This window comes from Leuciscus leuciscus (assembly GCF_965113295.1).
Source record: "Leuciscus leuciscus genome assembly, chromosome: 1".
In the NCBI taxonomy this organism is placed as follows: domain Eukaryota; kingdom Metazoa; phylum Chordata; class Actinopteri; order Cypriniformes; family Leuciscidae; genus Leuciscus; species Leuciscus leuciscus.
The window spans coordinates 52,698,105-52,723,311 of record NC_138725.1 but is presented as its reverse complement, the minus strand read 5'-3'; the positions used below and the strand labels follow the sequence as shown (position 1 = coordinate 52,723,311).

Genomic DNA, 25,207 nt, shown 5'->3' with positions numbered 1-25,207 from the left:
GACTCTGTGTCCAGCTCACTCAGGGCGGGTCTATGTTCAAACTACAGTGTCAATCAACAGTCGTGGGCGGGGCCTGTGCAATTCTACGTCATATTGCATAGAATCTTAGAACAGCTCATTCTGAGACAGTGCTTATGATTTATTGAGATTGTAAAAAAAACACTTGGTGGATTTTTATCATACTAGGGTGGTTATGCTCACACACTGCCAACACACATTTATGTTCAAACACCATGTAAAAGTGAATTTTGCATAATAGGTGCCCTTTAACACTTTTTACTCATGTTTGTAGTTCTGAACTGGATCCTCCTCCAAAGCGCAATGGGTTGTGGGCAAATATTGTTATAGTGAGCACGGAAATAGTAGACCATCCGGGGACTTCTGGCATACTCTTTTCAACATACTATGCTTTAGCACACACTTATTTTATTCTCACATACTGTTTAGGATGGATAGTATATACATTGAGACACGGGGACTGTGTTTTATGGCAACTGGCAACCTGGGGTGTTGAAATACTACTGGATAAATTGGAAGTGGGCGGAATCACACAGACGAAAACTAAAACAGACATTCCCGAAACGCACATTTCAAAGTAGAATACCTGGCTGTAGTATTGTTTTTCAGAGAAACCGCCGGTATGTAAACTTGGCATGTTTCCTAAATATCTGAAACATATTATGGTATTTTTATGCTTTAGAATGGTCAAAAAATGTCATATAGCACCTTTAACAGTATAGAACGTACTTTGTAATTAGGTGTGAAGTAATTACTTATTCAGATAATTACCTACTTACAAAGCCTGACAGCTCAATATTCATTGGCCGATGGAGGCCATGTATTTCGAGATGCGCAAATGTCCTCAGACAATATACTGGCACCTTGAACAAAGACACTGCATCCCAGTTTTCAAGTCAGTCTGACTGATTGTTGCATAGCTACAGCCATATTCATGTTTTGTCATGTTATAGCACGTAATTTTTCACACGACCACAGACTGAGCCCATACATGTGTACAAGAGGGATAGCGGTTTTAGTAGAAATGACCATGCCCACTTCAAACTTTTGGCACCCTGTTGCAAAAGTGAATTAAAAATTGACAACCAGACTGCAGAGAATCTTTCTGCACAGGTTTGGTTTATGAGTTCTGAGCCATAACATACTTTTGATCACAGTGGCGCCACCATCAGGTCAATTGGGGTGAGCCTTGGTGACAGACAGGTTGGGTCTACTGCCATCCCTCAAAGTTTAAGTTTTTACTTGGAAATTCTATCAATTACAACAGGGTTTCAGCATACACACTTGAACCCCCAATAATAAAGCAAAATCATCCAGTAAGCATCAGAAAGGATATGCTATTGAAATGCCCTTTAGTGTTGTAATGGGGCCTAGCCCCACAAATTACTTGAGCAATATGCTCCCCCACATAGTCAAGTCAAGTTTATTTGTATAGCGCTTTTCACAATACAGATTGTATCAAAGCAGCTTCACAGTATTAAATTAAAATACAACAAAGTTTGTTCCAAGAGGAATTTATTGATTGATAAAATATCCCCAAAATATCCCCAACTGAGCAAGCCAAAGGCAACAGTGGCAAGGAACCAAAAAACTCCATCAAGTGACCTAATGGTGTCCTAAAACTCCATCAGGTGACCTAATGGAGAAAAAAAAAACCTTGGGAGAACCCAGGCTCAGTCGGGGGCCAGTTCTCCTCTGGCATTTATGAGCTAGAGGCCAGATTGTAGTTTGAACTGTAGGATTATATGAATGCCTGGCTGAAGAGATGCGTCCAGAGACTTTAGTTTTAAACTGGGAGAGCGAGTCTGAGCAACGAACAGTCTCAGGAAGACTATTCCAGAGTTTTTGGAGCCAAATGTGAAAATGCTCTCCCTCCTTTGGTGGTTCTGGATATCCTAGGTATGACCAAAAGCCTTGAATTTAGTGATCTTAAGAAGCGTGATGGATTATAGGGTGATAGAAGATCCGTTAAATAGACTGGAGCTAAGCCGTTTAGGGCTTTGTAAGTCAGTAGCAATACATAGTCTGAACAGAAACAATGTAAACTGAATAAATATGTTTAAGTGTAGTATTTGTGCAAGTAAAAACAAAGACATTACAACATATTATATAAAAAATTTATTAATCACCAGAAGTCACATGACATTCAGTTATTTTTGGCCATAGCCATATTCTTTAACGTCAATGGGGCCGACAGATGCTCTTTCCCAGCGTAGATCTGAGGAACAAATGATTAGTGAGACTAAAGCCATGCATGACAACAACAAGATAGCAGAGTTAAACCAAACCTGTAAGCAGCTGATCACTTCCACTTCTGATGCTACAAGTGGTGTCACAGCAGCCACACACCTGGTCAGAACCATCTGCAGACACCCACCTGAAAAAGAAAACAACCTCAATTAAGTTAAAGCAACTAATTACCTGTACACTTATCTAGCAGGCAACATACCCATTAGCAGAGAATGAACAAGCTTTCTGTTCAGAACTTGGAGAGGTTGCCACCTTCAAAATGCATGTGATGTAGACCTGCAGAGACAATTGTTTGTACACCATGGCAGCATATCATACAAATGGTCACATAATTACAAGACATACATACCAGCCCACTGTCTGCTTGCTGGAACCTGAACGCCTCTAGCTGAAACCCTAGCTTATCACCTTGAGTCCGGGGCATAAAGTGAGACGTGGAGCCTGTGAGCTTGGCATCAACCAGGCACCTGTGAACAGAACACAGTTAGAAGTCACGCAACCCTTCTGGAAGCTGGGAAACATGAGGTAGCACCTCTTACCCATTATTCTCAATAAAGGAGTATCTGGGGACAGAAGCAACATCAGGGACTGCAGTAGCCACGCAGCGGTCCACAAACACACGGACGGGAACATGGCTGTACAAACCCACTGATGCTTCAAGATTTATCATGTCACCCAGGAAGTACTGGTTAGAAGGTCTCTCAAATCTCCAGTCATCTGCAGAGAGAGAGAAAAAAAAGAAGTCTTAACAGATGATTCACAAGCATACTAGAAATCTGTTTGGCCTACACCAACCAGTCATGAGCTTGAGGGAGAAGACAAAGACTTCCTCTGCAACCTTAGTTGAGGCATATGGGATCCAAGTGGGCATTAAGGCATCACTGCTCACATCAAACACTCTGTCAAGGTATAACAATCAATCCCCTTTTAGTGCAAATTATAGCATATTCTTCAATCCTGAGTTAACAAAAATCTTACCTTGGATAATGACACTCGATACCAACCACCGCAACACTGCTCCTGACAATAGGACTACCATATGATGCCTCTTGTGGGGTGTAGATAATGTTGAACTTATAAACAAGCTCATCCTCAGTCACCTAAACAGAAAGGTTAATAGAAGAACAGTCACATGGACGGTTCAGAATACCTATGATTGTCACAACAGAACCTTACCATTGATGTGCTGCTACATCCATGCAGTTCAGACTCAAAGATCAGCACTTGAGCAGAAGAATCCTCTCCAGTTGCAGTACAGCCTCCCAGTGTAAAGCCAGAGGACAACACTGGGTGCCCAGTCCCAAAGAAGTCCTTCATCACTTCCACATATAGTGAATTCTCTCCACACTGAGCAGCTACACTGTTGGCAGGAACAGGAAAAGGCAAGTCAAAAGGAACGTCTGGCTGCTGTGGCTCCTCTGGTAGACTTGGAAAGCTCCACGTCAGTTTCGCCACTGGACCCTGCAACAGCTCTTTTAATTGAACACCCATAAGATCTTGAGAAGACTTCCCAAAGTCAGTCCTGACTGGTGTCTGGACAGGAAACTGAGCGGGAAACCTTTGTGGTGCAAATACTGTGTTACTGGGAACCAAAGACATCCTGGAATCAGCCTGTCGAGAAGCTTGAGCTAATGTTCCAGGCTTAAACTCGCTTGGACTCTGATTATCTGCTGCTCCTGCTTTCCATTGTGCTTCAGAAAATCCAAGTGCAAGACTCAACACCAATCCAAAGCCAACCTGCCAAAACCCCATTATTGCCAAGCTTGTTTCAATGACACGTTAGGGTGCTACCATCCAAATTTATGCAGATGTCAATCAGAATGGCTCCACCTCTCTCGTGACAAGCATCATTTTTCTCTGCACCTGCCAATTTACTCAGTCAATATAACACAGGTGAAAGTCATTGATTCTAAATGAAGTACCATATAAGGGCATGTTATTAATAGCTAAACCAAATAATTGCTTATTTGAAATATCAAAATGATAGATCAATTCCCCAAGTATTTTTGTGTCTTCCTTTTTTATTCATTCAGAAACATGGCCACAGACAGATTTGTACACTATTCAAAATAACAAAGTTTAGTATGTTTCAGGTTTAGATTGTTACAAACGTTCTTCCCTCACATCAACAGCAATCTTCACAAGGGACTGAAATGGAGAATTTTAGTTCAGAACCAAAGGAATGCAGGATCATAACATTATTTTATTATAGATTCACTGATATGTTTTCACCCCATTACAACTGTTATGTTTAGGTTGATCAGAGTGTTTGTGGATTCAATGTAGACTTTATTCTTTCTTGAACTATACTATATGCTGGTCAGCACCAAAAGACTATAATCTGAACAGTCTACTACAAAAATGTAATTTAAAATATTAACAAGTATGAACAAAAGACAAGCTCATTAATGGACATTAAGAGCTTAAAGAAATGTTGGTGTTTAAAGCATGTTTAACAAACTCCGTAGATTTTTATATCCAACTATATCTATACTGAAAAACATGGCGAATGTAGTAAATCCAGATTACATTCATATAGGCTACACACATTCATACATGGGGTGAGCAGGGCTAGTTGTAACACACATGGTTTAAAACTTTCCACACTTGCATGACAAAACTTGGTGTATTTACTAGTTGCCATATCAACACTATATATATATATATATATATATATATATATATATATATATATATATATTTATTTATTTTTTTTATTATTTTTTTTTATTAAAAAATCTTTGTAAGAAATCACTGAACATTTATTTAACCATAGCAAAAGTAAATTTCTCACTGAAGTTGATTTTTCATCTCTGTTTTTGTGTTAATTTAAAATTCGACAAATCTGATATTATTTTAATCTCATCTGTTATTTAACCAGCAGAAGACACTAGCAGGGTTTAAATTAGTTGCGCAGGTGCAGGGGCACAACCCTATTAGAACTATGCTATTCTATACATTTATAAAATCTATTGAGAAGCCATGAGAAATAGATGAATTAAGACTGAAAGTCAATGTTCAGAAATTATTAATTATTATTGTTTTGAACTATGCTGTATAGCTGTGTTTTGCAGTGTTTTTGTTGTCAAACTCAAAAATGTGTTTATTTTTAATTATTAAAAAATCCCATTATTTTATATGAAAAAGTTAATAATTGTATTTTATTGATAAAATATTTTAGTTTGTCTTGTATATTTTTTTGATTAGACCAGATAACATTTGAATCTGTCATATGATCATGTTACAATGTGCCCCTCACATGTTACAACATGCCCTATCTATGGGGCATGTTGTCACATTTTACTTCCATTCTTTCAGGGTAAATCAAGAAAAAAATATACACTGTATTAAAGAAACAAAACCACATAATTGTACTAGACATGTGTGAAATTAATGTGGAAAAGAAATTCCCTGAACCCCAAGTGGATTTACACAAACTGAGAAAGTCAAAATGTGTTAGGTTGTGCCCTGCTCTCCCCTACACATGGTTCTTTACGCGTAGTAACAGTTCTATTTAGAACTGTATCATCCTGAAGAACCATGTTCTGAAATGGTTCTTTGTGTAAAAGTTTAGGGTTCTTTATTCCCGCCTTTTTGTTTTTCAAATCTGTAACTGTCAAAGCCACCTCACTACTGGTTTTCTGGAGCTCATGCAGCTGTACAACTACACAGGCTGTCAACAAACTCTCAACAGGTAAATTATTTATTTCTTAAAATGTCTATACATTTTCATTTTAAAAATTGTGACTAGTTTCCTATCAATTATGTCTTTTTCTCTTTTTAGTTTAACAGAACATGTAAGTGTGAGCAGCTCTGCTCAATTAGGGACACTCATCTTCTCTTCTCCACAAAGTAAGAGATATTGAATTTATGACTTTATATCACTTTTTCCTTTTAACACCATTTTTGCTAATTTTGGCCTTCATAAATATAACTGTTTTTACATAATCAATTGGAAGAGACAAACTTTAACTCTTAACTCAATTGTGTATTTCAGGTGCTGTCCCGTATCATAACCTCATCGTCTGCAGAGAGAAATTGTCACTCAGAATACACACATAATGAAGGACGTAAAGACATCATATATAGAGAGCATTGTAAAGATATTTCACTGGAACTTCATTACATCTGTATCATGTTTTTGCTACAGTTTGCCATGTCAATCAAAAGTAGAAGTACCTAATTGACACAACATCCTTTTTTAATATGTAAAACCCAAACAGAGGCAACAAAATATTATAAAGACCAGGCAGATAGAGGAAAAAAAAAAAAAAAAAAAAAGTCAATACATAATATATAAAAATAAAGTTAATAACACTAATATGAATAATATGAAGATACTAATATTGCTGAAAATAAACTATTATTAAAAAGGTTATTTATATGACCATTAAGGTATAGCACTTTCAAAGCATTGTTCTTTATGGAACCTTATTATAAGGGTTCTATTTATTACCAAAAACGATTCTGCTATTGTTACAAGCCAAATAACCCTAATTTGGTACTAGTCTTCTTTTCTTAAAGGTGCAGTATGTAAAATTGACAGCTAGTGGTTGAAATGGGTACTGCAGTCCAAATTCAAAATATTGGGAGAGTGTTGTTCCCCCGCCCCCTCCTCCTCAGACTTAACGCTCACGCGGGTTGTCAGATTGAGGACGCAATACAAATGAGTGCAATTCACAATACAAGACATCGAGCCTCTGTGTGTTGATGAGCTGATTTATCCGCGTTTTAATGTGCGTCTGCTCATAGAGCTTACTATGGATGCCAAGGATTTTTAGGTCGGGTAGAATCTGCGATCTTTGACCCGGCTCGTTTGCTGGCTTTCATAGTTGCAATACACTTGCTGTGTCTCAATTTACTTATTCTACGCCCTAAAAGTATGTACTCTTTTTGTGAAGAAAAAGTAGATAGCCTACTTTTGAGTGTGTAGCAAAAAAAGTAGACAAGCTTTGGGACATACTAACACGTCATACAATTGTGTCTTTAATGGTTGCTCTCTGTTGCATCCTGTCACAGTAAACTGGCCTGTCAATCATCTTTTCACAGTTAAAATCCTCCACGTTTAATTTTATTTCACGTCCTACCATATCGGAGAGAAATGCAGTAGCACGTTGATCTGCAGTCGCGGAGAACTCTCCTCATATTAATGCATAATGATGCATTTAAAAGTTAATGGCCAAACATATATATTCATAAAAGTCCACATTGTTATTGCAGATGAAATATAACACAGATAACATTAAATCATTATTATTATTTTTTATCAGGTTAAACTTTAATTAGTCACTCAAACCTTTTAACGAAACCTCTGTCGGTCGCGCATATCCACCATGTTCTGTAGTTTTTTTTAAAGGGCACCTATTATGACTCTTTTCACAAGATGCAAAATAAGTCTCTGATGTCCCTAGAGTATGTATGTGAAGTTTTAGCTCAAAATACCCAACAGATCATTTTTTACAGCATGTTTAAATTGTCATCTTTTGGGGCTCAGAAAAATGCGCTGTTTTAGTGTGTGCCCTTTAAATGCAAATGAATTGCTGCTGCCGGCCCAGGGGGCGGAGCCTCACGAGCTCGCTCAGAGCCAGGACAATCTCATCTGATAATATCAGAACAGAAACTCTCAGTTGCGGGGTTCATTTCGACCCGGAGTCGGACAATAATGCCCACAGAGCCAGAGAATATATGCTGTATGGAGATAGAACAGGTATAGTTTAGTTTAATTATGGTTATAATTTACTTGTCATCTGCTTTTATCCACTATTAATACAAGCCTGCTGTAGCAGACCCTGTCCGAATGATGACCAAAATATACTGATGAGTTCAGTGAAGTTTATTGTACCTCACACAAAAGATGAAGCGTTAGTTTTACTCCAGAGAATCACAGTAAGAGCTGTATAAACACAGTGTAAGAAGTGAGCATTAAAGTCTTATCCATAAACTCTCTCTCTCTCTCACTTTCATTATCATCAACATAGACAGCGAAGTACACAAAACACTTGTTACACCTACTGTAACAGTAAACAATATAAACACACCTTTTCAGTGGGTGCTAAATAAACTGGTAAACCTTATATCCGTAAAACGACTCGATGAGCTGTCATAAAGAGCGCGCTCTCACTTTCATTTCTGCCGTGGTCAGTAACGTTAGGCCTGTCGCTCTGAAGACCGTAAGCTGGATCACAAACAGTACAGATCCATCCTCGAGTAACAACGAGAGTAAATGAAGACTGCTATGTTCATTCTTACATCCAACAACAACACACCTCAATCGCTTAGGAGACATTCTTGTCTACAGCTGCTCAAGCGTCGAAACAATGGCAGACTCTGTGTCCAGCTCACTCAGGGCGGGTCTATGTTCAAACTACAGTGTCAATCAACAGTCGTGGGCGGGGCCTGTGCAATTCTACGTCATATTGCATAGAATCTTAGAACAGCTCATTCTGAGACAGTGCTTATGATTTATTGAGATTGTAAAAAAAACACTTGGTGGATTTTTATCATACTAGGGTGGTTATGCTCACACACTGCCAACACACATTTATGTTCAAACACCATGTAAAAGTGAATTTTGCATAATAGGTGCCCTTTAACACTTTTTACTCATGTTTGTAGTTCTGAACTGGATCCTCCTCCAAAGCGCAATGGGTTGTGGGCAAATATTGTTATAGTGAGCACGGAAATAGTAGACCATCCGGGGACTTCTGGCATACTCTTTTCAACATACTATGCTTTAGCACACACTTATTTTATTCTCACATACTGTTTAGGATGGATAGTATATACATTGAGACACGGGGACTGTGTTTTATGGCAACTGGCAACCTGGGGTGTTGAAATACTACTGGATAAATTGGAAGTGGGCGGAATCACACAGACGAAAACTAAAACAGACATTCCCGAAACGCACATTTCAAAGTAGAATATCTGGCTGTAGTATTGTTTTTCAGAGAAACCGCCGGTATGTAAACTTGGCATGTTTCCTAAATATCTGAAACATATTATGGTATTTTTATGCTTTAGAATGGTCAAAAAATTTCATATAGCACCTTTAACAGTATAGAACGTACTTTGTAATTAGGTGTGAAGTAATTACTTATTCAGATAATTACCTACTTACAAAGCCTGACAGCTCAATATTCATTGGCCGATGGAGGCCATGTATTTCGAGATGCGCAAATGTCCTCAGACAATATACTGGCACCTTGAACAAAGACACTGCATCCCAGTTTTCAAGTCAGTCTGACTGATTGTTGCATAGCTACAGCCATATTCATGTTTTGTCATGTTATAGCACGTAATTTTTCACACGACCACAGACTGAGCCCATACATGTGTACAAGAGGGATAGCGGTTTTAGTAGAAATGACCATGCCCACTTCAAACTTTTGGCACCCTGTTGCAAAAGTGAATTAAAAATTGACAACCAGACTGCAGAGAATCTTTCTGCACAGGTTTGGTTTATGAGTTCTGAGCCATAACATACTTTTGATCACAGTGGCGCCACCATCAGGTCAATTGGGGTGAGCCTTGGTGACAGACAGGTTGGGTCTACTGCCATCCCTCAAAGTTTAAGTTTTTACTTGGAAATTCTATCAATTACAACAGGGTTTCAGCATACACACTTGAACCCCCAATAATAAAGCAAAATCATCCAGTAAGCATCAGAAAGGATATGCTATTGAAATGCCCTTTAGTGTTGTAATGGGGCCTAGCCCCACAAATTACTTGAGCAATATGCTCCCCCACATAGTCAAGTCAAGTTTATTTGTATAGTGCTTTTCACAATACAGATTGTATCAAAGCAGCTTCACAGTATTAAATTAAAATAATACAACAAAGTTTGTTCCAAGAGGAATTTATTGATTGATAAAATATCCCCAAAATATCCCCAACTGAGCAAGCCAAAGGCAACAGTGGCAAGGAACCGAAAAACTCCATCAAGTGACCTAATGGTGTCCTAAAACTCCATCAGGTGACCTAATGGAGAAAAAAAAAAACCTTGGGAGAACCCAGGCTCAGTCGGGGGCCAGTTCTCCTCTGGCATTTATGAGCTAGAGGCCAGATTGTAGTTTGAACTGTAGGATTATATGAATGCCTGGCTGAAGAGATGCGTCCAGAGACTTTAGTTTTAAACTGGGAGAGCGAGTCTGAGCAACGAACAGTCTCAGGAAGACTATTCCAGAGTTTTTGGAGCCAAATGTGAAAATGCTCTCCCTCCTTTGGTGGTTCTGGATATCCTAGGTATGACCAAAAGCCTTGAATTTAGTGATCTTAAGAAGCGTGATGGATTATAGGGTGATAGAAGATCCGTTAAATAGACTGGAGCTAAGCCGTTTAGGGCTTTGTAAGTCAGTAGCAATACATAGTCTGAACAGAAACAATGTAAACTGAATAAATATGTTTAAGTGTAGTATTTGTGCAAGTAAAAACAAAGACATTACAACATATTATATAAAAAATTTATTAATCACCAGAAGTCACATGACATTCAGTTATTTTTGGCCATAGCCATATTCTTTAACGTCAATGGGGCCGACAGATGCTCTTTCCCAGCGTAGATCTGAGGAACAAATGATTAGTGAGACTAAAGCCATGCATGACAACAACAAGATAGCAGAGTTAAACCAAACCTGTAAGCAGCTGATCACTTCCACTTCTGATGCTACAAGTGGTGTCACAGCAGCCACACACCTGGTCAGAACCATCTGCAGACACCCACCTGAAAAAGAAAACAACCTCAATTAAGTTAAAGCAACTAATTACCTGTACACTTATCTAGCAGGCAACATACCCATTAGCAGAGAATGAACAAGCTTTCTGTTCAGAACTTGGAGAGGTTGCCACCTTCAAAATGCATGTGATGTAGACCTGCAGAGACAATTGTTTGTACACCATGGCAGCATATCATACAAATGGTCACATAATTACAAGACATACATACCAGCCCACTGTCTGCTTGCTGGAACCTGAACGCCTCTAGCTGAAACCCTAGCTTATCACCTTGAGTCCGGGGCATAAAGTGAGACGTGGAGCCTGTGAGCTTGGCATCAACCAGGCACCTGTGAACAGAACACAGTTAGAAGTCACGCAACCCTTCTGGAAGCTGGGAAACATGAGGTAGCACCTCTTACCCATTATTCTCAATAAAGGAGTATCTGGGGACAGAAGCAACATCAGGGACTGCAGTAGCCACGCAGCGGTCCACAAACACACGGACGGGAACATGGCTGTACAAACCCACTGATGCTTCAAGATTTATCATGTCACCCAGGAAGTACTGGTTAGAAGGTCTCTCAAATCTCCAGTCATCTGCAGAGAGAGAGAAAAAAAAAGAAGTCTTAACAGATGATTCACAAGCATACTAGAAATCTGTTTGGCCTACACCAACCAGTCATGAGCTTGAGGGAGAAGACAAAGACTTCCTCTGCAACCTTAGTTGAGGCATATGGGATCCAAGTGGGCATTAAGGCATCACTGCTCACATCAAACACTCTGTCAAGGTATAACAATCAATCCCCTTTTAGTGCAAATTATAGCATATTCTTCAATCCTGAGTTAACAAAAATCTTACCTTGGATAATGACACTCGATACCAACCACCGCAACACTGCTCCTGACAATAGGACTACCATATGATGCCTCTTGTGGGGTGTAGATAATGTTGAACTTATAAACAAGCTCATCCTCAGTCACCTAAACAGAAAGGTTAATAGAAGAACAGTCACATGGACGGTTCAGAATACCTATGATTGTCACAACAGAACCTTACCATTGATGTGCTGCTACATCCATGCAGTTCAGACTCAAAGATCAGCACTTGAGCAGAAGAATCCTCTCCAGTTGCAGTACAGCCTCCCAGTGTAAAGCCAGAGGACAACACTGGGTGCCCAGTCCCAAAGAAGTCCTTCATCACTTCCACATATAGTGAATTCTCTCCACACTGAGCAGCTACACTGTTGGCAGGAACAGGAAAAGGCAAGTCAAAAGGAACGTCTGGCTGCTGTGGCTCCTCTGGTAGACTTGGAAAGCTCCACGTCAGTTTCGCCACTGGACCCTGCAACAGCTCTTTTAATTGAACACCCATAAGATCTTGAGAAGACTTCCCAAAGTCAGTCCTGACTGGTGTCTGGACAGGAAACTGAGCGGGAAACCTTTGTGGTGCAAATACTGTGTTACTGGGAACCAAAGACATCCTGGAATCAGCCTGTCGAGAAGCTTGAGCTAATGTTCCAGGCTTAAACTCGCTTGGACTCTGATTATCTGCTGCTCCTGCTTTCCATTGTGCTTCAGAAAATCCAAGTGCAAGACTCAACACCAATCCAAAGCCAACCTGCCAAAACCCCATTATTGCCAAGCTTGTTTCAATGACACGTTAGGGTGCTACCATCCAAATTTATGCAGATGTCAATCAGAATGGCTCCACCTCTCTCGTGACAAGCATCATTTTTCTCTGCACCTGCCAATTTACTCAGTCAATATAACACAGGTGAAAGTCATTGATTCTAAATGAAGTACCATATAAGGGCATGTTATTAATAGCTAAACCAAATAATTGCTTATTTGAAATATCAAAATGATAGATCAATTCCCCAAGTATTTTTGTGTCTTCCTTTTTTATTCATTCAGAAACATGGCCACAGACAGATTTGTACACTATTCAAAATAACAAAGTTTAGTATGTTTCAGGTTTAGATTGTTACAAACGTTCTTCCCTCACATCAACAGCAATCTTCACAAGGGACTGAAATGGAGAATTTTAGTTCAGAACCAAAGGAATGCAGGATCATAACATTATTTTATTATAGATTCACTGATATGTTTTCACCCCATTACAACTGTTATGTTTAGGTTGATCAGAGTGTTTGTGGATTCAATGTAGACTTTATTCTTTCTTGAACTATACTATATGCTGGTCAGCACCAAAAGACTATAATCTGAACAGTCTACTACAAAAATGTAATTTAAAATATTAACAAGTATGAACAAAAGACAAGCTCATTAATGGACATTAAGAGCTTAAAGAAATGTTGGTGTTTAAAGCATGTTTAACAAACTCCGTAGATTTTTATATCCAACTATATCTATACTGAAAAACATGGCGAATGTAGTAAATCCAGATTACATTCATATAGGCTACACACATTCATACATGGGGTGAGCAGGGCTAGTTGTAACACACATGGTTTAAAACTTTCCACACTTGCATGACAAAACTTGGTGTATTTACTAGTTGCCATATCAACACTATATATATATATATATATATATATATATATATATATATATATATATATATTTATTTATTTTTTTTATTATTTTTTTTTATTAAAAAATCTTTGTAAGAAATCACTGAACATTTATTTAACCATAGCAAAAGTAAATTTCTCACTGAAGTTGATTTTTCATCTCTGTTTTTGTGTTAATTTAAAATTCGACAAATCTGATATTATTTTAATCTCATCTGTTATTTAACCAGCAGAAGACACTAGCAGGGTTTAAATTAGTTGCGCAGGTGCAGGGGCACAACCCTATTAGAACTATGCTATTCTATACATTTATAAAATCTATTGAGAAGCCATGAGAAATAGATGAATTAAGACTGAAAGTCAATGTTCAGAAATTATTAATTATTATTGTTTTGAACTATGCTGTATAGCTGTGTTTTGCAGTGTTTTTGTTGTCAAACTCAAAAATGTGTTTATTTTTAATTATTAAAAAATCCCATTATTTTATATGAAAAAGTTAATAATTGTATTTTATTGATAAAATATTTTAGTTTGTCTTGTATATTTTTTTGATTAGACCAGATAACATTTGAATCTGTCATATGATCATGTTACAATGTGCCCCTCACATGTTACAACATGCCCTATCTATGGGGCATGTTGTCACATTTTACTTCCATTCTTTCAGGGTAAATCAAGAAAAAAATATACACTGTATTAAAGAAACAAAACCACATAATTGTACTAGACATGTGTGAAATTAATGTGGAAAAGAAATTCCCTGAACCCCAAGTGGATTTACACAAACTGAGAAAGTCAAAATGTGTTAGGTTGTGCCCTGCTCTCCCCTACACATGGTTCTTTACGCGTAGTAACAGTTCTATTTAGAACTGTATCATCCTGAAGAACCATGTTCTGAAATGGTTCTTTGTGTAAAAGTTTAGGGTTCTTTATTCCCGCCTTTTTGTTTTTCAAATCTGTAACTGTCAAAGCCACCTCACTACTGGTTTTCTGGAGCTCATGCAGCTGTACAACTACACAGGCTGTCAACAAACTCTCAACAGGTAAATTATTTATTTCTTAAAATGTCTATACATTTTCATTTTAAAAATTGTGACTAGTTTCCTATCAATTATGTCTTTTTCTCTTTTTAGTTTAACAGAACATGTAAGTGTGAGCAGCTCTGCTCAATTAGGGACACTCATCTTCTCTTCTCCACAAAGTAAGAGATATTGAATTTATGACTTTATATCACTTTTTCCTTTTAACACCATTTTTGCTAATTTTGGCCTTCATAAATATAACTGTTTTTACATAATCAATTGGAAGAGACAAACTTTAACTCTTAACTCAATTGTGTATTTCAGGTGCTGTCCCGTATCATAACCTCATCGTCTGCAGAGAGAAATTGTCACTCAGAATACACACATAATGAAGGACGTAAAGACATCATATATAGAGAGCATTGTAAAGATATTTCACTGGAACTTCATTACATCTGTATCATGTTTTTGCTACAGTTTGCCATGTCAATCAAAAGTAGAAGTACCTAATTGACACAACATCCTTTTTTAATATGTAAAACCCAAACAGAGGCAACAAAATATTATAAAGACCAGGCAGATAGAGGAAAAAAAAAAAAAAAAAAAAAGTCAATACATAATATATAAAAATAAAGTTAATAACACTAATATGAATAATATGAAGATACTAATATTGCTGAAAATAAACTATTATTAAAAAGGTTATTTATATGACCATTAAGGTATAGCACTTTCAAAGCATTTTTCTTTATGGAACCTTATTATAAGGGTTCTATTTATTACCAAAAACGATTCTGCTATTGTTACAAGCCAAATAACCCTAATTTGGTACTAGTCTTCTTTTCTTAAAGGTGCAGTATGTAAAATTGACAGCTAGTGGTTGAAATGGGTACTGCAGTCCAAATTCAAAATATTGGGAGAGTGTTGTTCCCCCGCCCCCTCCTCCTCAGACTTAACGCTCACGCGGGTTGTCAGATTGAGGACGCAATACAAATGAGTGCAATTCACAATACAAGACATCGAGCCTCTGTGTGTTGATGAGCTGATTTATCCGCGTTTTAATGTGCGTCTGCTCATAGAGCTTACTATGGATGCCAAGGATTTTTAGGTCGGGTAGAATCTGCGATCTTTGACCCGGCTCGTTTGCTGGCTTTCATAGTTGCAATACACTTGCTGTGTCTCAATTTACTTATTCTACGCCCTAAAAGTATGTACTCTTTTTGTGAAGAAAAAGTAGATAGCCTACTTTTGAGTGTGTAGCAAAAAAAGTAGACAAGCTTTGGGACATACTAACACGTCATACAATTGTGTCTTTAATGGTTGCTCTCTGTTGCATCCTGTCACAGTAAACTGGCCTGTCAATCATCTTTTCACAGTTAAAATCCTCCACGTTAAATTTTATTTCACGTCCTACCATATCGGAGAGAAATGCAGTAGCACGTTGATCTGCAGTCGCGGAGAACTCTCCTCATATTAATGCATAATGATGCATTTAAAAGTTAATGGCCAAACATATATATTCATAAAAGTCCACATTGTTATTGCAGATGAAATATAACACAGATAACATTAAATCATTATTATTATTTTTTATCAGGTTAAACTTTAATTAGTCACTCAAACCTTTTAACGAAACCTCTGTCGGTCGCGCATATCCACCATGTTCTGTAGTTTTTTTTAAAGGGCACCTATTATGACTCTTTTCACAAGATGCAAAATAAGTCTCTGATGTCCCTAGAGTATGTATGTGAAGTTTTAGCTCAAAATACCCAACAGATCATTTTTTACAGCATGTTTAAATTGTCATCTTTTGGGGCTCAGAAAAATGCGCTGTTTTAGTGTGTGCCCTTTAAATGCAAATGAATTGCTGCTGCCGGCCCAGGGGGCGGAGCCTCACGAGCTCGCTCAGAGCCAGGACAATCTCATCTGATAATATCAGAACAGAAACTCTCAGTTGCGGGGTTCATTTCGACCCGGAGTCGGACAATAATGCCCACAGAGCCAGAGAATATATGCTGTATGGAGATAGAACAGGTATAGTTTAGTTTAATTATGGTTATAATTTACTTGTCATCTGCTTTTATCCACTATTAATACAAGCCTGCTGTAGCAGACCCTGTCCGAATGATGACCAAAATATACTGATGAGTTCAGTGAAGTTTATTGTACCTCACACAAAAGATGAAGCGTTAGTTTTACTCCAGAGAATCACAGTAAGAGCTGTATAAACACAGTGTAAGAAGTGAGCATTAAAGTCTTATCCATAAACTCTCTCTCTCTCTCACTTTCATTATCATCAACATAGACAGCGAAGTACACAAAACACTTGTTACACCTACTGTAACAGTAAACAATATAAACACACCTTTTCAGTGGGTGCTAAATAAACTGGTAAACCTTATATCCGTAAAACGACTCGATGAGCTGTCATAAAGAGCGCGCTCTCACTTTCATTTCTGCCGTGGTCAGTAACGTTAGGCCTGTCGCTCTGAAGACCGTAAGCTGGATCACAAACAGTACAGATCCATCCTCGAGTAACAACGAGAGTAAATGAAGACTGCTATGTTCATTCTTACATCCAACAACAACACACCTCAATCGCTTAGGAGACATTCTTGTCTACAGCTGCTCAAGCGTCGAAACAATGGCAGACTCTGTGTCCAGCTCACTCAGGGCGGGTCTATGTTCAAACTACAGTGTCAATCAACAGTCGTGGGCGGGGCCTGTGCAATTCTACGTCATATTGCATAGAATCTTAGAACAGCTCATTCTGAGACAGTGCTTATGATTTATTGAGATTGTAAAAAAAACACTTGGTGGATTTTTATCATACTAGGGTGGTTATGCTCACACACTGCCAACACACATTTATGTTCAAACACCATGTAAAAGTGAATTTTGCATAATAGGTGCCCTTTAACACTTTTTACTCATGTTTGTAGTTCTGAACTGGATCCTCCTCCAAAGCGCAATGGGTTGTGGGCAAATATTGTTATAGTGAGCACGGAAATAGTAGACCATCCGGGGACTTCTGGCATACTCTTTTCAACATACTATGCTTTAGCACACACTTATTTTATTCTCACATACTGTTTAGGATGGATAGTATATACATTGAGACACGGGGACTGTGTTTTATGGCAACTGGCAACCTGGGGTGTTGAAATACTACTGGATAAATTGGAAGTGGGCGGAATCACACAGACGAAAACTAAAACAGACATTCCCGAAACGCACATTTCAAAGTAGAATACCTGGCTGTAGTATTGTTTTTCAGAGAAACCGCCGGTATGTAAACTTGGCATGTTTCCTAAATATCTGAAACATATTATGGTATTTTTATGCTTTAGAATGGTCAAAAAATGTCATATAGCACCTTTAACAGTATAGAACGTACTTTGTAATTAGGTGTGAAGTAATTACTTATTCAGATAATTACCTACTTACAAAGCCTGACAGCTCAATATTCATTGGCCGATGGAGGCCATGTATTTCGAGATGCGCAAATGTCCTCAGACAATATACTGGCACCTTGAACAAAGACACTGCATCCCAGTTTTCAAGTCAGTCTGACTGATTGTTGCATAGCTACAGCCATATTCATGTTTTGTCATGTTATAGCACGTAATTTTTCACACGACCACAGACTGAGCCCATACATGTGTACAAGAGGGATAGCGGTTTTAGTAGAAATGACCATGCCCACTTCAAACTTTTGGCACCCTGTTGCAAAAGTGAATTAAAAATTGACAACCAGACTGCAGAGAATCTTTCTGCACAGGTTTGGTTTATGAGTTCTGAGCCATAACATACTTTTGATCACAGTGGCGCCACCATCAGGTCAATTGGGGTGAGCCTTGGTGACAGACAGGTTGGGTCTACTGCCATCCCTCAAAGTTTAAGTTTTTACTTGGAAATTCTATCAATTACAACAGGGTTTCAGCATACACACTTGAACCCCCAATAATAAAGCAAAATCATCCAGTAAGCATCAGAAAGGATATGCTATTGAAATGCCCTTTAGTGTTGTAATGGGGCCTAGCCCCACAAATTACTTGAGCAATATGCTCCCCCACATAGTCAAGTCAAGTTTATTTGTATAGCGCTTTTCACAATACAGATTGTATCAAAGCAGCTTCACAGTATTAAATTAAAATAATACAACAAAGTTTGTTCCAAGAGGAATTTATTGATTGATAAAATATCCCCAAAATATCCCCAACTGAGCAAGCCAAAGGCAACAGTGGCAAGGAACCAAAAAACTCCATCAAGTGACCTAATGGTGTCCTAAAACTCCATCAGGTGACCTAATGGAGAAAAAAAAAACCTTGGGAGAACCCAGGCTCAGTCGGGGGCCAGTTCTCCTCTGGCATTTATGAGCTAGAGGCCAGATTGTAGTTTGAACTGTAGGATTATATGAATGCCTGGCTGAAGAGATGCGTCCAGAGACTTTAGTTTTAAACTGGGAGAGCGAGTCTGAGCAACGAACAGTCTCAGGAAGACTATTCCAGAGTTTTTGGAGCCAAATGTGAAAATGCTCTCCCTCCTTTGGTGGTTCTGGATATCCTAGGTATGACCAAAAGCCTTGAATTTAGTGATCTTAAGAAGCGTGATGGATTATAGGGTGATAGAAGATCCGTTAAATAGACTGGAGCTAAGCCGTTTAGGGCTTTGTAAGTCAGTAGCAATACATAGTCTGAACAGAAACAATGTAAACTGAATAAATATGTTTAAGTGTAGTATTTGTGCAAGTAAAAACAAAGACATTACAACATATTATATAAAAAATTTATTAATCACCAGAAGTCACATGACATTCAGTTATTTTTGGCCATAGCCATATTCTTTAACGTCAATGGGGCCGACAGATGCTCTTTCCCAGCGTAGATCTGAGGAACAAATGATTAGTGAGACTAAAGCCATGCATGACAACAACAAGATAGCAGAGTTAAACCAAACCTGTAAGCAGCTGATCACTTCCACTTCTGATGCTACAAGTGGTGTCACAGCAGCCACACACCTGGTCAGAACCATCTGCAGACACCCACCTGAAAAAGAAAACAACCTCAATTAAGTTAAAGCAACTAATTACCTGTACACTTATCTAGCAGGCAACATACCCATTAGCAGAGAATGAACAAGCTTTCTGTTCAGAACTTGGAGAGGTTGCCACCTTCAAAATGCATGTGATGTAGACCTGCAGAGACAATTGTTTGTACACCATGGCAGCATATCATACAAATGGTCACATAATTACAAGACATACATACCAGCCCACTGTCTGCTTGCTGGAACCTGAACGCCTCTAGCTGAAACCCTAGCTTATCACCTTGAGTCCGGGGCATAAAGTGAGACGTGGAGCCTGTGAGCTTGGCATCAACCAGGCACCTGTGAACAGAACACAGTTAGAAGTCACGCAACCCTTCTGGAAGCTGGGAAACATGAGGTAGCACCTCTTACCCATTATTCTCAATAAAGGAGTATCTGGGGACAGAAGCAACATCAGGGACTGCAGTAGCCACGCAGCGGTCCACAAACACACGGACGGGAACATGGCTGTACAAACCCACTGATGCTTCAAGATTTATCATGTCACCCAGGAAGTACTGGTTAGAAGGTCTCTCAAATCTCCAGTCATCTGCAGAGAGAGAGAAAAAAAAGAAGTCTTAACAGATGATTCACAAGCATACTAGAAATCTGTTTGGCCTACACCAACCAGTCATGAGCTTGAGGGAGAAGACAAAGACTTCCTCTGCAACCTTAGTTGAGGCATATGGGATCCAAGTGGGCATTAAGGCATCACTGCTCACATCAAACACTCTGTCAAGGTATAACAATCAATCCCCTTTTAGTGCAAATTATAGCATATTCTTCAATCCTGAGTTAACAAAAATCTTACCTTGGATAATGACACTCGATACCAACCACCGCAACACTGCTCCTGACAATAGGACTACCATATGATGCCTCTTGTGGGGTGTAGATAATGTTGAACTTATAAACAAGCTCATCCTCAGTCACCTAAACAGAAAGGTTAATAGAAGAACAGTCACATGGACGGTTCAGAATACCTATGATTGTCACAACAGAACCTTACCATTGATGTGCTGCTACATCCATGCAGTTCAGACTCAAAGATCAGCACTTGAGCAGAAGAATCCTCTCCAGTTGCAGTACAGCCTCCCAGTGTAAAGCCAGAGGACAACACTGGGTGCCCAGTCCCAAAGAAGTCCTTCATCACTTCCACATATAGTGAATTCTCTCCACACTGAGCAGCTACACTGTTGGCAGGAACAGGAAAAGGCAAGTCAAAAGGAACGTCTGGCTGCTGTGGCTCCTCTGGTAGACTTGGAAAGCTCCACGTCAGTTTCGCCACTGGACCCTGCAACAGCTCTTTTAATTGAACACCCATAAGATCTTGAGAAGACTTCCCAAAGTCAGTCCTGACTGGTGTCTGGACAGGAAACTGAGCGGGAAACCTTTGTGGTGCAAATACTGTGTTACTGGGAACCAAAGACATCCTGGAATCAGCCTGTCGAGAAGCTTGAGCTAATGTTCCAGGCTTAAACTCGCTTGGACTCTGATTATCTGCTGCTCCTGCTTTCCATTGTGCTTCAGAAAATCCAAGTGCAAGACTCAACACCAATCCAAAGCCAACCTGCCAAAACCCCATTATTGCCAAGCTTGTTTCAATGACACGTTAGGGTGCTACCATCCAAATTTATGCAGATGTCAATCAGAATGGCTCCACCTCTCTCGTGACAAGCATCATTTTTCTCTGCACCTGCCAATTTACTCAGTCAATATAACACAGGTGAAAGTCATTGATTCTAAATGAAGTACCATATAAGGGCATGTTATTAATAGCTAAACCAAATAATTGCTTATTTGAAATATCAAAATGATAGATCAATTCCCCAAGTATTTTTGTGTCTTCCTTTTTTATTCATTCAGAAACATGGCCACAGACAGATTTGTACACTATTCAAAATAACAAAGTTTAGTATGTTTCAGGTTTAGATTGTTACAAACGTTCTTCCCTCACATCAACAGCAATCTTCACAAGGGACTGAAATGGAGAATTTTAGTTCAGAACCAAAGGAATGCAGGATCATAACATTATTTTATTATAGATTCACTGATATGTTTTCACCCCATTACAACTGTTATGTTTAGGTTGATCAGAGTGTTTGTGGATTCAATGTAGACTTTATTCTTTCTTGAACTATACTATATGCTGGTCAGCACCAAAAGACTATAATCTGAACAGTCTACTACAAAAATGTAATTTAAAATATTAACAAGTATGAACAAAAGACAAGCTCATTAATGGACATTAAGAGCTTAAAGAAATGTTGGTGTTTAAAGCATGTTTAACAAACTCCGTAGATTTTTATATCCAACTATATCTATACTGAAAAACATGGCGAATGTAGTAAATCCAGATTACATTCATATAGGCTACACACATTCATACATGGGGTGAGCAGGGCTAGTTGTAACACACATGGTTTAAAACTTTCCACACTTGCATGACAAAACTTGGTGTATTTACTAGTTGCCATATCAACACTATATATATATATATATATATATATATATATATATATATATATTTATTTATTTTTTTTATTATTTTTTTTTATTAAAAAATCTTTGTAAGAAATCACTGAACATTTATTTAACCATAGCAAAAGTAAATTTCTCACTGAAGTTGATTTTTCATCTCTGTTTTTGTGTTAATTTAAAATTCGACAAATCTGATATTATTTTAATCTCATCTGTTATTTAACCAGCAGAAGACACTAGCAGGGTTTAAATTAGTTGCGCAGGTGCAGGGGCACAACCCTATTAGAACTATGCTATTCTATACATTTATAAAATCTATTGAGAAGCCATGAGAAATAGATGAATTAAGACTGAAAGTCAATGTTCAGAAATTATTAATTATTATTGTTTTGAACTATGCTGTATAGCTGTGTTTTGCAGTGTTTTTGTTGTCAAACTCAAAAATGTGTTTATTTTTAATTATTAAAAAATCCCATTATTTTATATGAAAAAGTTAATAATTGTATTTTATTGATAAAATATTTTAGTTTGTCTTGTATATTTTTTTGATTAGACCAGATAACATTTGAATCTGTCATATGATCATGTTACAATGTGCCCCTCACATGTTACAACATGCCCTATCTATGGGGCATGTTGTCACATTTTACTTCCATTCTTTCAGGGTAAATCAAGAAAAAAATATACACTGTATTAAAGAAACAAAACCACATAATTGTACTAGACATGTGTGAAATTAATGTGGAAAAGAAATTCCCTGAACCCCAAGTGGATTTACACAAACTGAGAAAGTCAAAATGTGTTAGGTTGTGCCCTGCTCTCCCCTACACATGGTTCTTTACGCGTAGTAACAGTTCTATTTAGAACTGTATCATCCTGAAGAACCATGTTCTGAAATGGTTCTTTGTGTAAAAGTTTAGGGTTCTTTATTCCCGCCTTTTTGTTTTTCAAATCTGTAACTGTCAAAGCCACCTCACTACTGGTTTTCTGGAGCTCATGCAGCTGTACAACTACACAGGCTGTCAACAAACTCTCAACAGGTAAATTATTTATTTCTTAAAATGTCTATACATTTTCATTTTAAAAATTGTGACTAGTTTCCTATCAATTATGTCTTTTTCTCTTTTTAGTTTAACAGAACATGTAAGTGTGAGCAGCTCTGCTCAATTAGGGACACTCATCTTCTCTTCTCCACAAAGTAAGAGATATTGAATTTATGACTTTATATCACTTTTTCCTTTTAACACCATTTTTGCTAATTTTGGCCTTCATAAATATAACTGTTTTTACATAATCAATTGGAAGAGACAAACTTTAACTCTTAACTCAATTGTGTATTTCAGGTGCTGTCCCGTATCATAACCTCATCGTCTGCAGAGAGAAATTGTCACTCAGAATACACACATAATGAAGGACGTAAAGACATCATATATAGAGAGCATTGTAAAGATATTTCACTGGAACTTCATTACATCTGTATCATGTTTTTGCTACAGTTTGCCATGTCAATCAAAAGTAGAAGTACCTAATTGACACAACATCCTTTTTTAATATGTAAAACCCAAACAGAGGCAACAAAATATTATAAAGACCAGGCAGATAGAGGAAAAAAAAAAAAAAAAAAAAAGTCAATACATAATATATAAAAATAAAGTTAATAACACTAATATGAATAATATGAAGATACTAATATTGCTGAAAATAAACTATTATTAAAAAGGTTATTTATATGACCATTAAGGTATAGCACTTTCAAAGCATTGTTCTTTATGGAACCTTATTATAAGGGTTCTATTTATTACCAAAAACGATTCTGCTATTGTTACAAGCCAAATAACCCTAATTTGGTACTAGTCTTCTTTTCTTAAAGGTGCAGTATGTAAAATTGACAGCTAGTGGTTGAAATGGGTACTGCAGTCCAAATTCAAAATATTGGGAGAGTGTTGTTCCCCCGCCCCCTCCTCCTCAGACTTAACGCTCACGCGGGTTGTCAGATTGAGGACGCAATACAAATGAGTGCAATTCACAATACAAGACATCGAGCCTCTGTGTGTTGATGAGCTGATTTATCCGCGTTTTAATGTGCGTCTGCTCATAGAGCTTACTATGGATGCCAAGGATTTTTAGGTCGGGTAGAATCTGCGATCTTTGACCCGGCTCGTTTGCTGGCTTTCATAGTTGCAATACACTTGCTGTGTCTCAATTTACTTATTCTACGCCCTAAAAGTATGTACTCTTTTTGTGAAGAAAAAGTAGATAGCCTACTTTTGAGTGTGTAGCAAAAAAAGTAGACAAGCTTTGGGACATACTAACACGTCATACAATTGTGTCTTTAATGGTTGCTCTCTGTTGCATCCTGTCACAGTAAACTGGCCTGTCAATCATCTTTTCACAGTTAAAATCCTCCACGTTTAATTTTATTTCACGTCCTACCATATCGGAGAGAAATGCAGTAGCACGTTGATCTGCAGTCGCGGAGAACTCTCCTCATATTAATGCATAATGATGCATTTAAAAGTTAATGGCCAAACATATATATTCATAAAAGTCCACATTGTTATTGCAGATGAAATATAACACAGATAACATTAAATCATTATTATTATTTTTTATCAGGTTAAACTTTAATTAGTCACTCAAACCTTTTAACGAAACCTCTGTCGGTCGCGCATATCCACCATGTTCTGTAGTTTTTTTTAAAGGGCACCTATTATGACTCTTTTCACAAGATGCAAAATAAGTCTCTGATGTCCCTAGAGTATGTATGTGAAGTTTTAGCTCAAAATACCCAACAGATCATTTTTTACAGCATGTTTAAATTGTCATCTTTTGGGGCTCAGAAAAATGCGCTGTTTTAGTGTGTGCCCTTTAAATGCAAATGAATTGCTGCTGCCGGCCCAGGGGGCGGAGCCTCACGAGCTCGCTCAGAGCCAGGACAATCTCATCTGATAATATCAGAACAGAAACTCTCAGTTGCGGGGTTCATTTCGACCCGGAGTCGGACAATAATGCCCACAGAGCCAGAGAATATATGCTGTATGGAGATAGAACAGGTATAGTTTAGTTTAATTATGGTTATAATTTACTTGTCATCTGCTT

At 38.0% G+C, this 25,207-nt stretch overlaps 3 protein-coding genes across 3 annotated transcripts; all 3 read right to left on the bottom strand.

The window, feature by feature from the left end:
• Window positions 1-2,146: 2,146 nt before the first annotated feature.
• On the bottom strand, window positions 2,147-3,975 carry LOC309479142 (zona pellucida sperm-binding protein 3-like). Its single transcript, XM_082143057.1, has 8 exons — window positions 3,445-3,975; window positions 3,247-3,368; window positions 3,064-3,167; window positions 2,808-2,985; window positions 2,618-2,735; window positions 2,468-2,544; window positions 2,307-2,395; window positions 2,147-2,236 (listed from the first exon to the last, which is right to left on the bottom strand). Exons 1-8 carry the CDS (start codon window positions 3,865-3,867, stop codon window positions 2,169-2,171), a joined length of 1,179 nt encoding a protein of 392 aa, XP_081999183.1. The 5' UTR covers window positions 3,868-3,975; the 3' UTR covers window positions 2,147-2,168.
• Window positions 3,976-10,741: 6,766 nt separating this feature from the next.
• On the bottom strand, window positions 10,742-12,571 carry LOC309479158 (zona pellucida sperm-binding protein 3-like). Its single transcript, XM_082143076.1, has 8 exons — window positions 12,041-12,571; window positions 11,843-11,964; window positions 11,660-11,763; window positions 11,403-11,580; window positions 11,213-11,330; window positions 11,063-11,139; window positions 10,902-10,990; window positions 10,742-10,831 (listed from the first exon to the last, which is right to left on the bottom strand). The coding sequence occupies exons 1-8, from the start codon at window positions 12,461-12,463 to the stop codon at window positions 10,764-10,766; spliced, it is 1,179 nt and encodes a 392-aa protein (XP_081999202.1). The 5' UTR covers window positions 12,464-12,571; the 3' UTR covers window positions 10,742-10,763.
• A 6,767-nt stretch (window positions 12,572-19,338) lies between these two features.
• Window positions 19,339-21,167, bottom strand: LOC309479164 (zona pellucida sperm-binding protein 3-like). Its single transcript, XM_082143091.1, has 8 exons — window positions 20,637-21,167; window positions 20,439-20,560; window positions 20,256-20,359; window positions 20,000-20,177; window positions 19,810-19,927; window positions 19,660-19,736; window positions 19,499-19,587; window positions 19,339-19,428 (listed from the first exon to the last, which is right to left on the bottom strand). Exons 1-8 carry the CDS (start codon window positions 21,057-21,059, stop codon window positions 19,361-19,363), a joined length of 1,179 nt encoding a protein of 392 aa, XP_081999217.1. The 5' UTR covers window positions 21,060-21,167; the 3' UTR covers window positions 19,339-19,360.
• Between the last annotated feature and the right edge of the window lie 4,040 nt (window positions 21,168-25,207).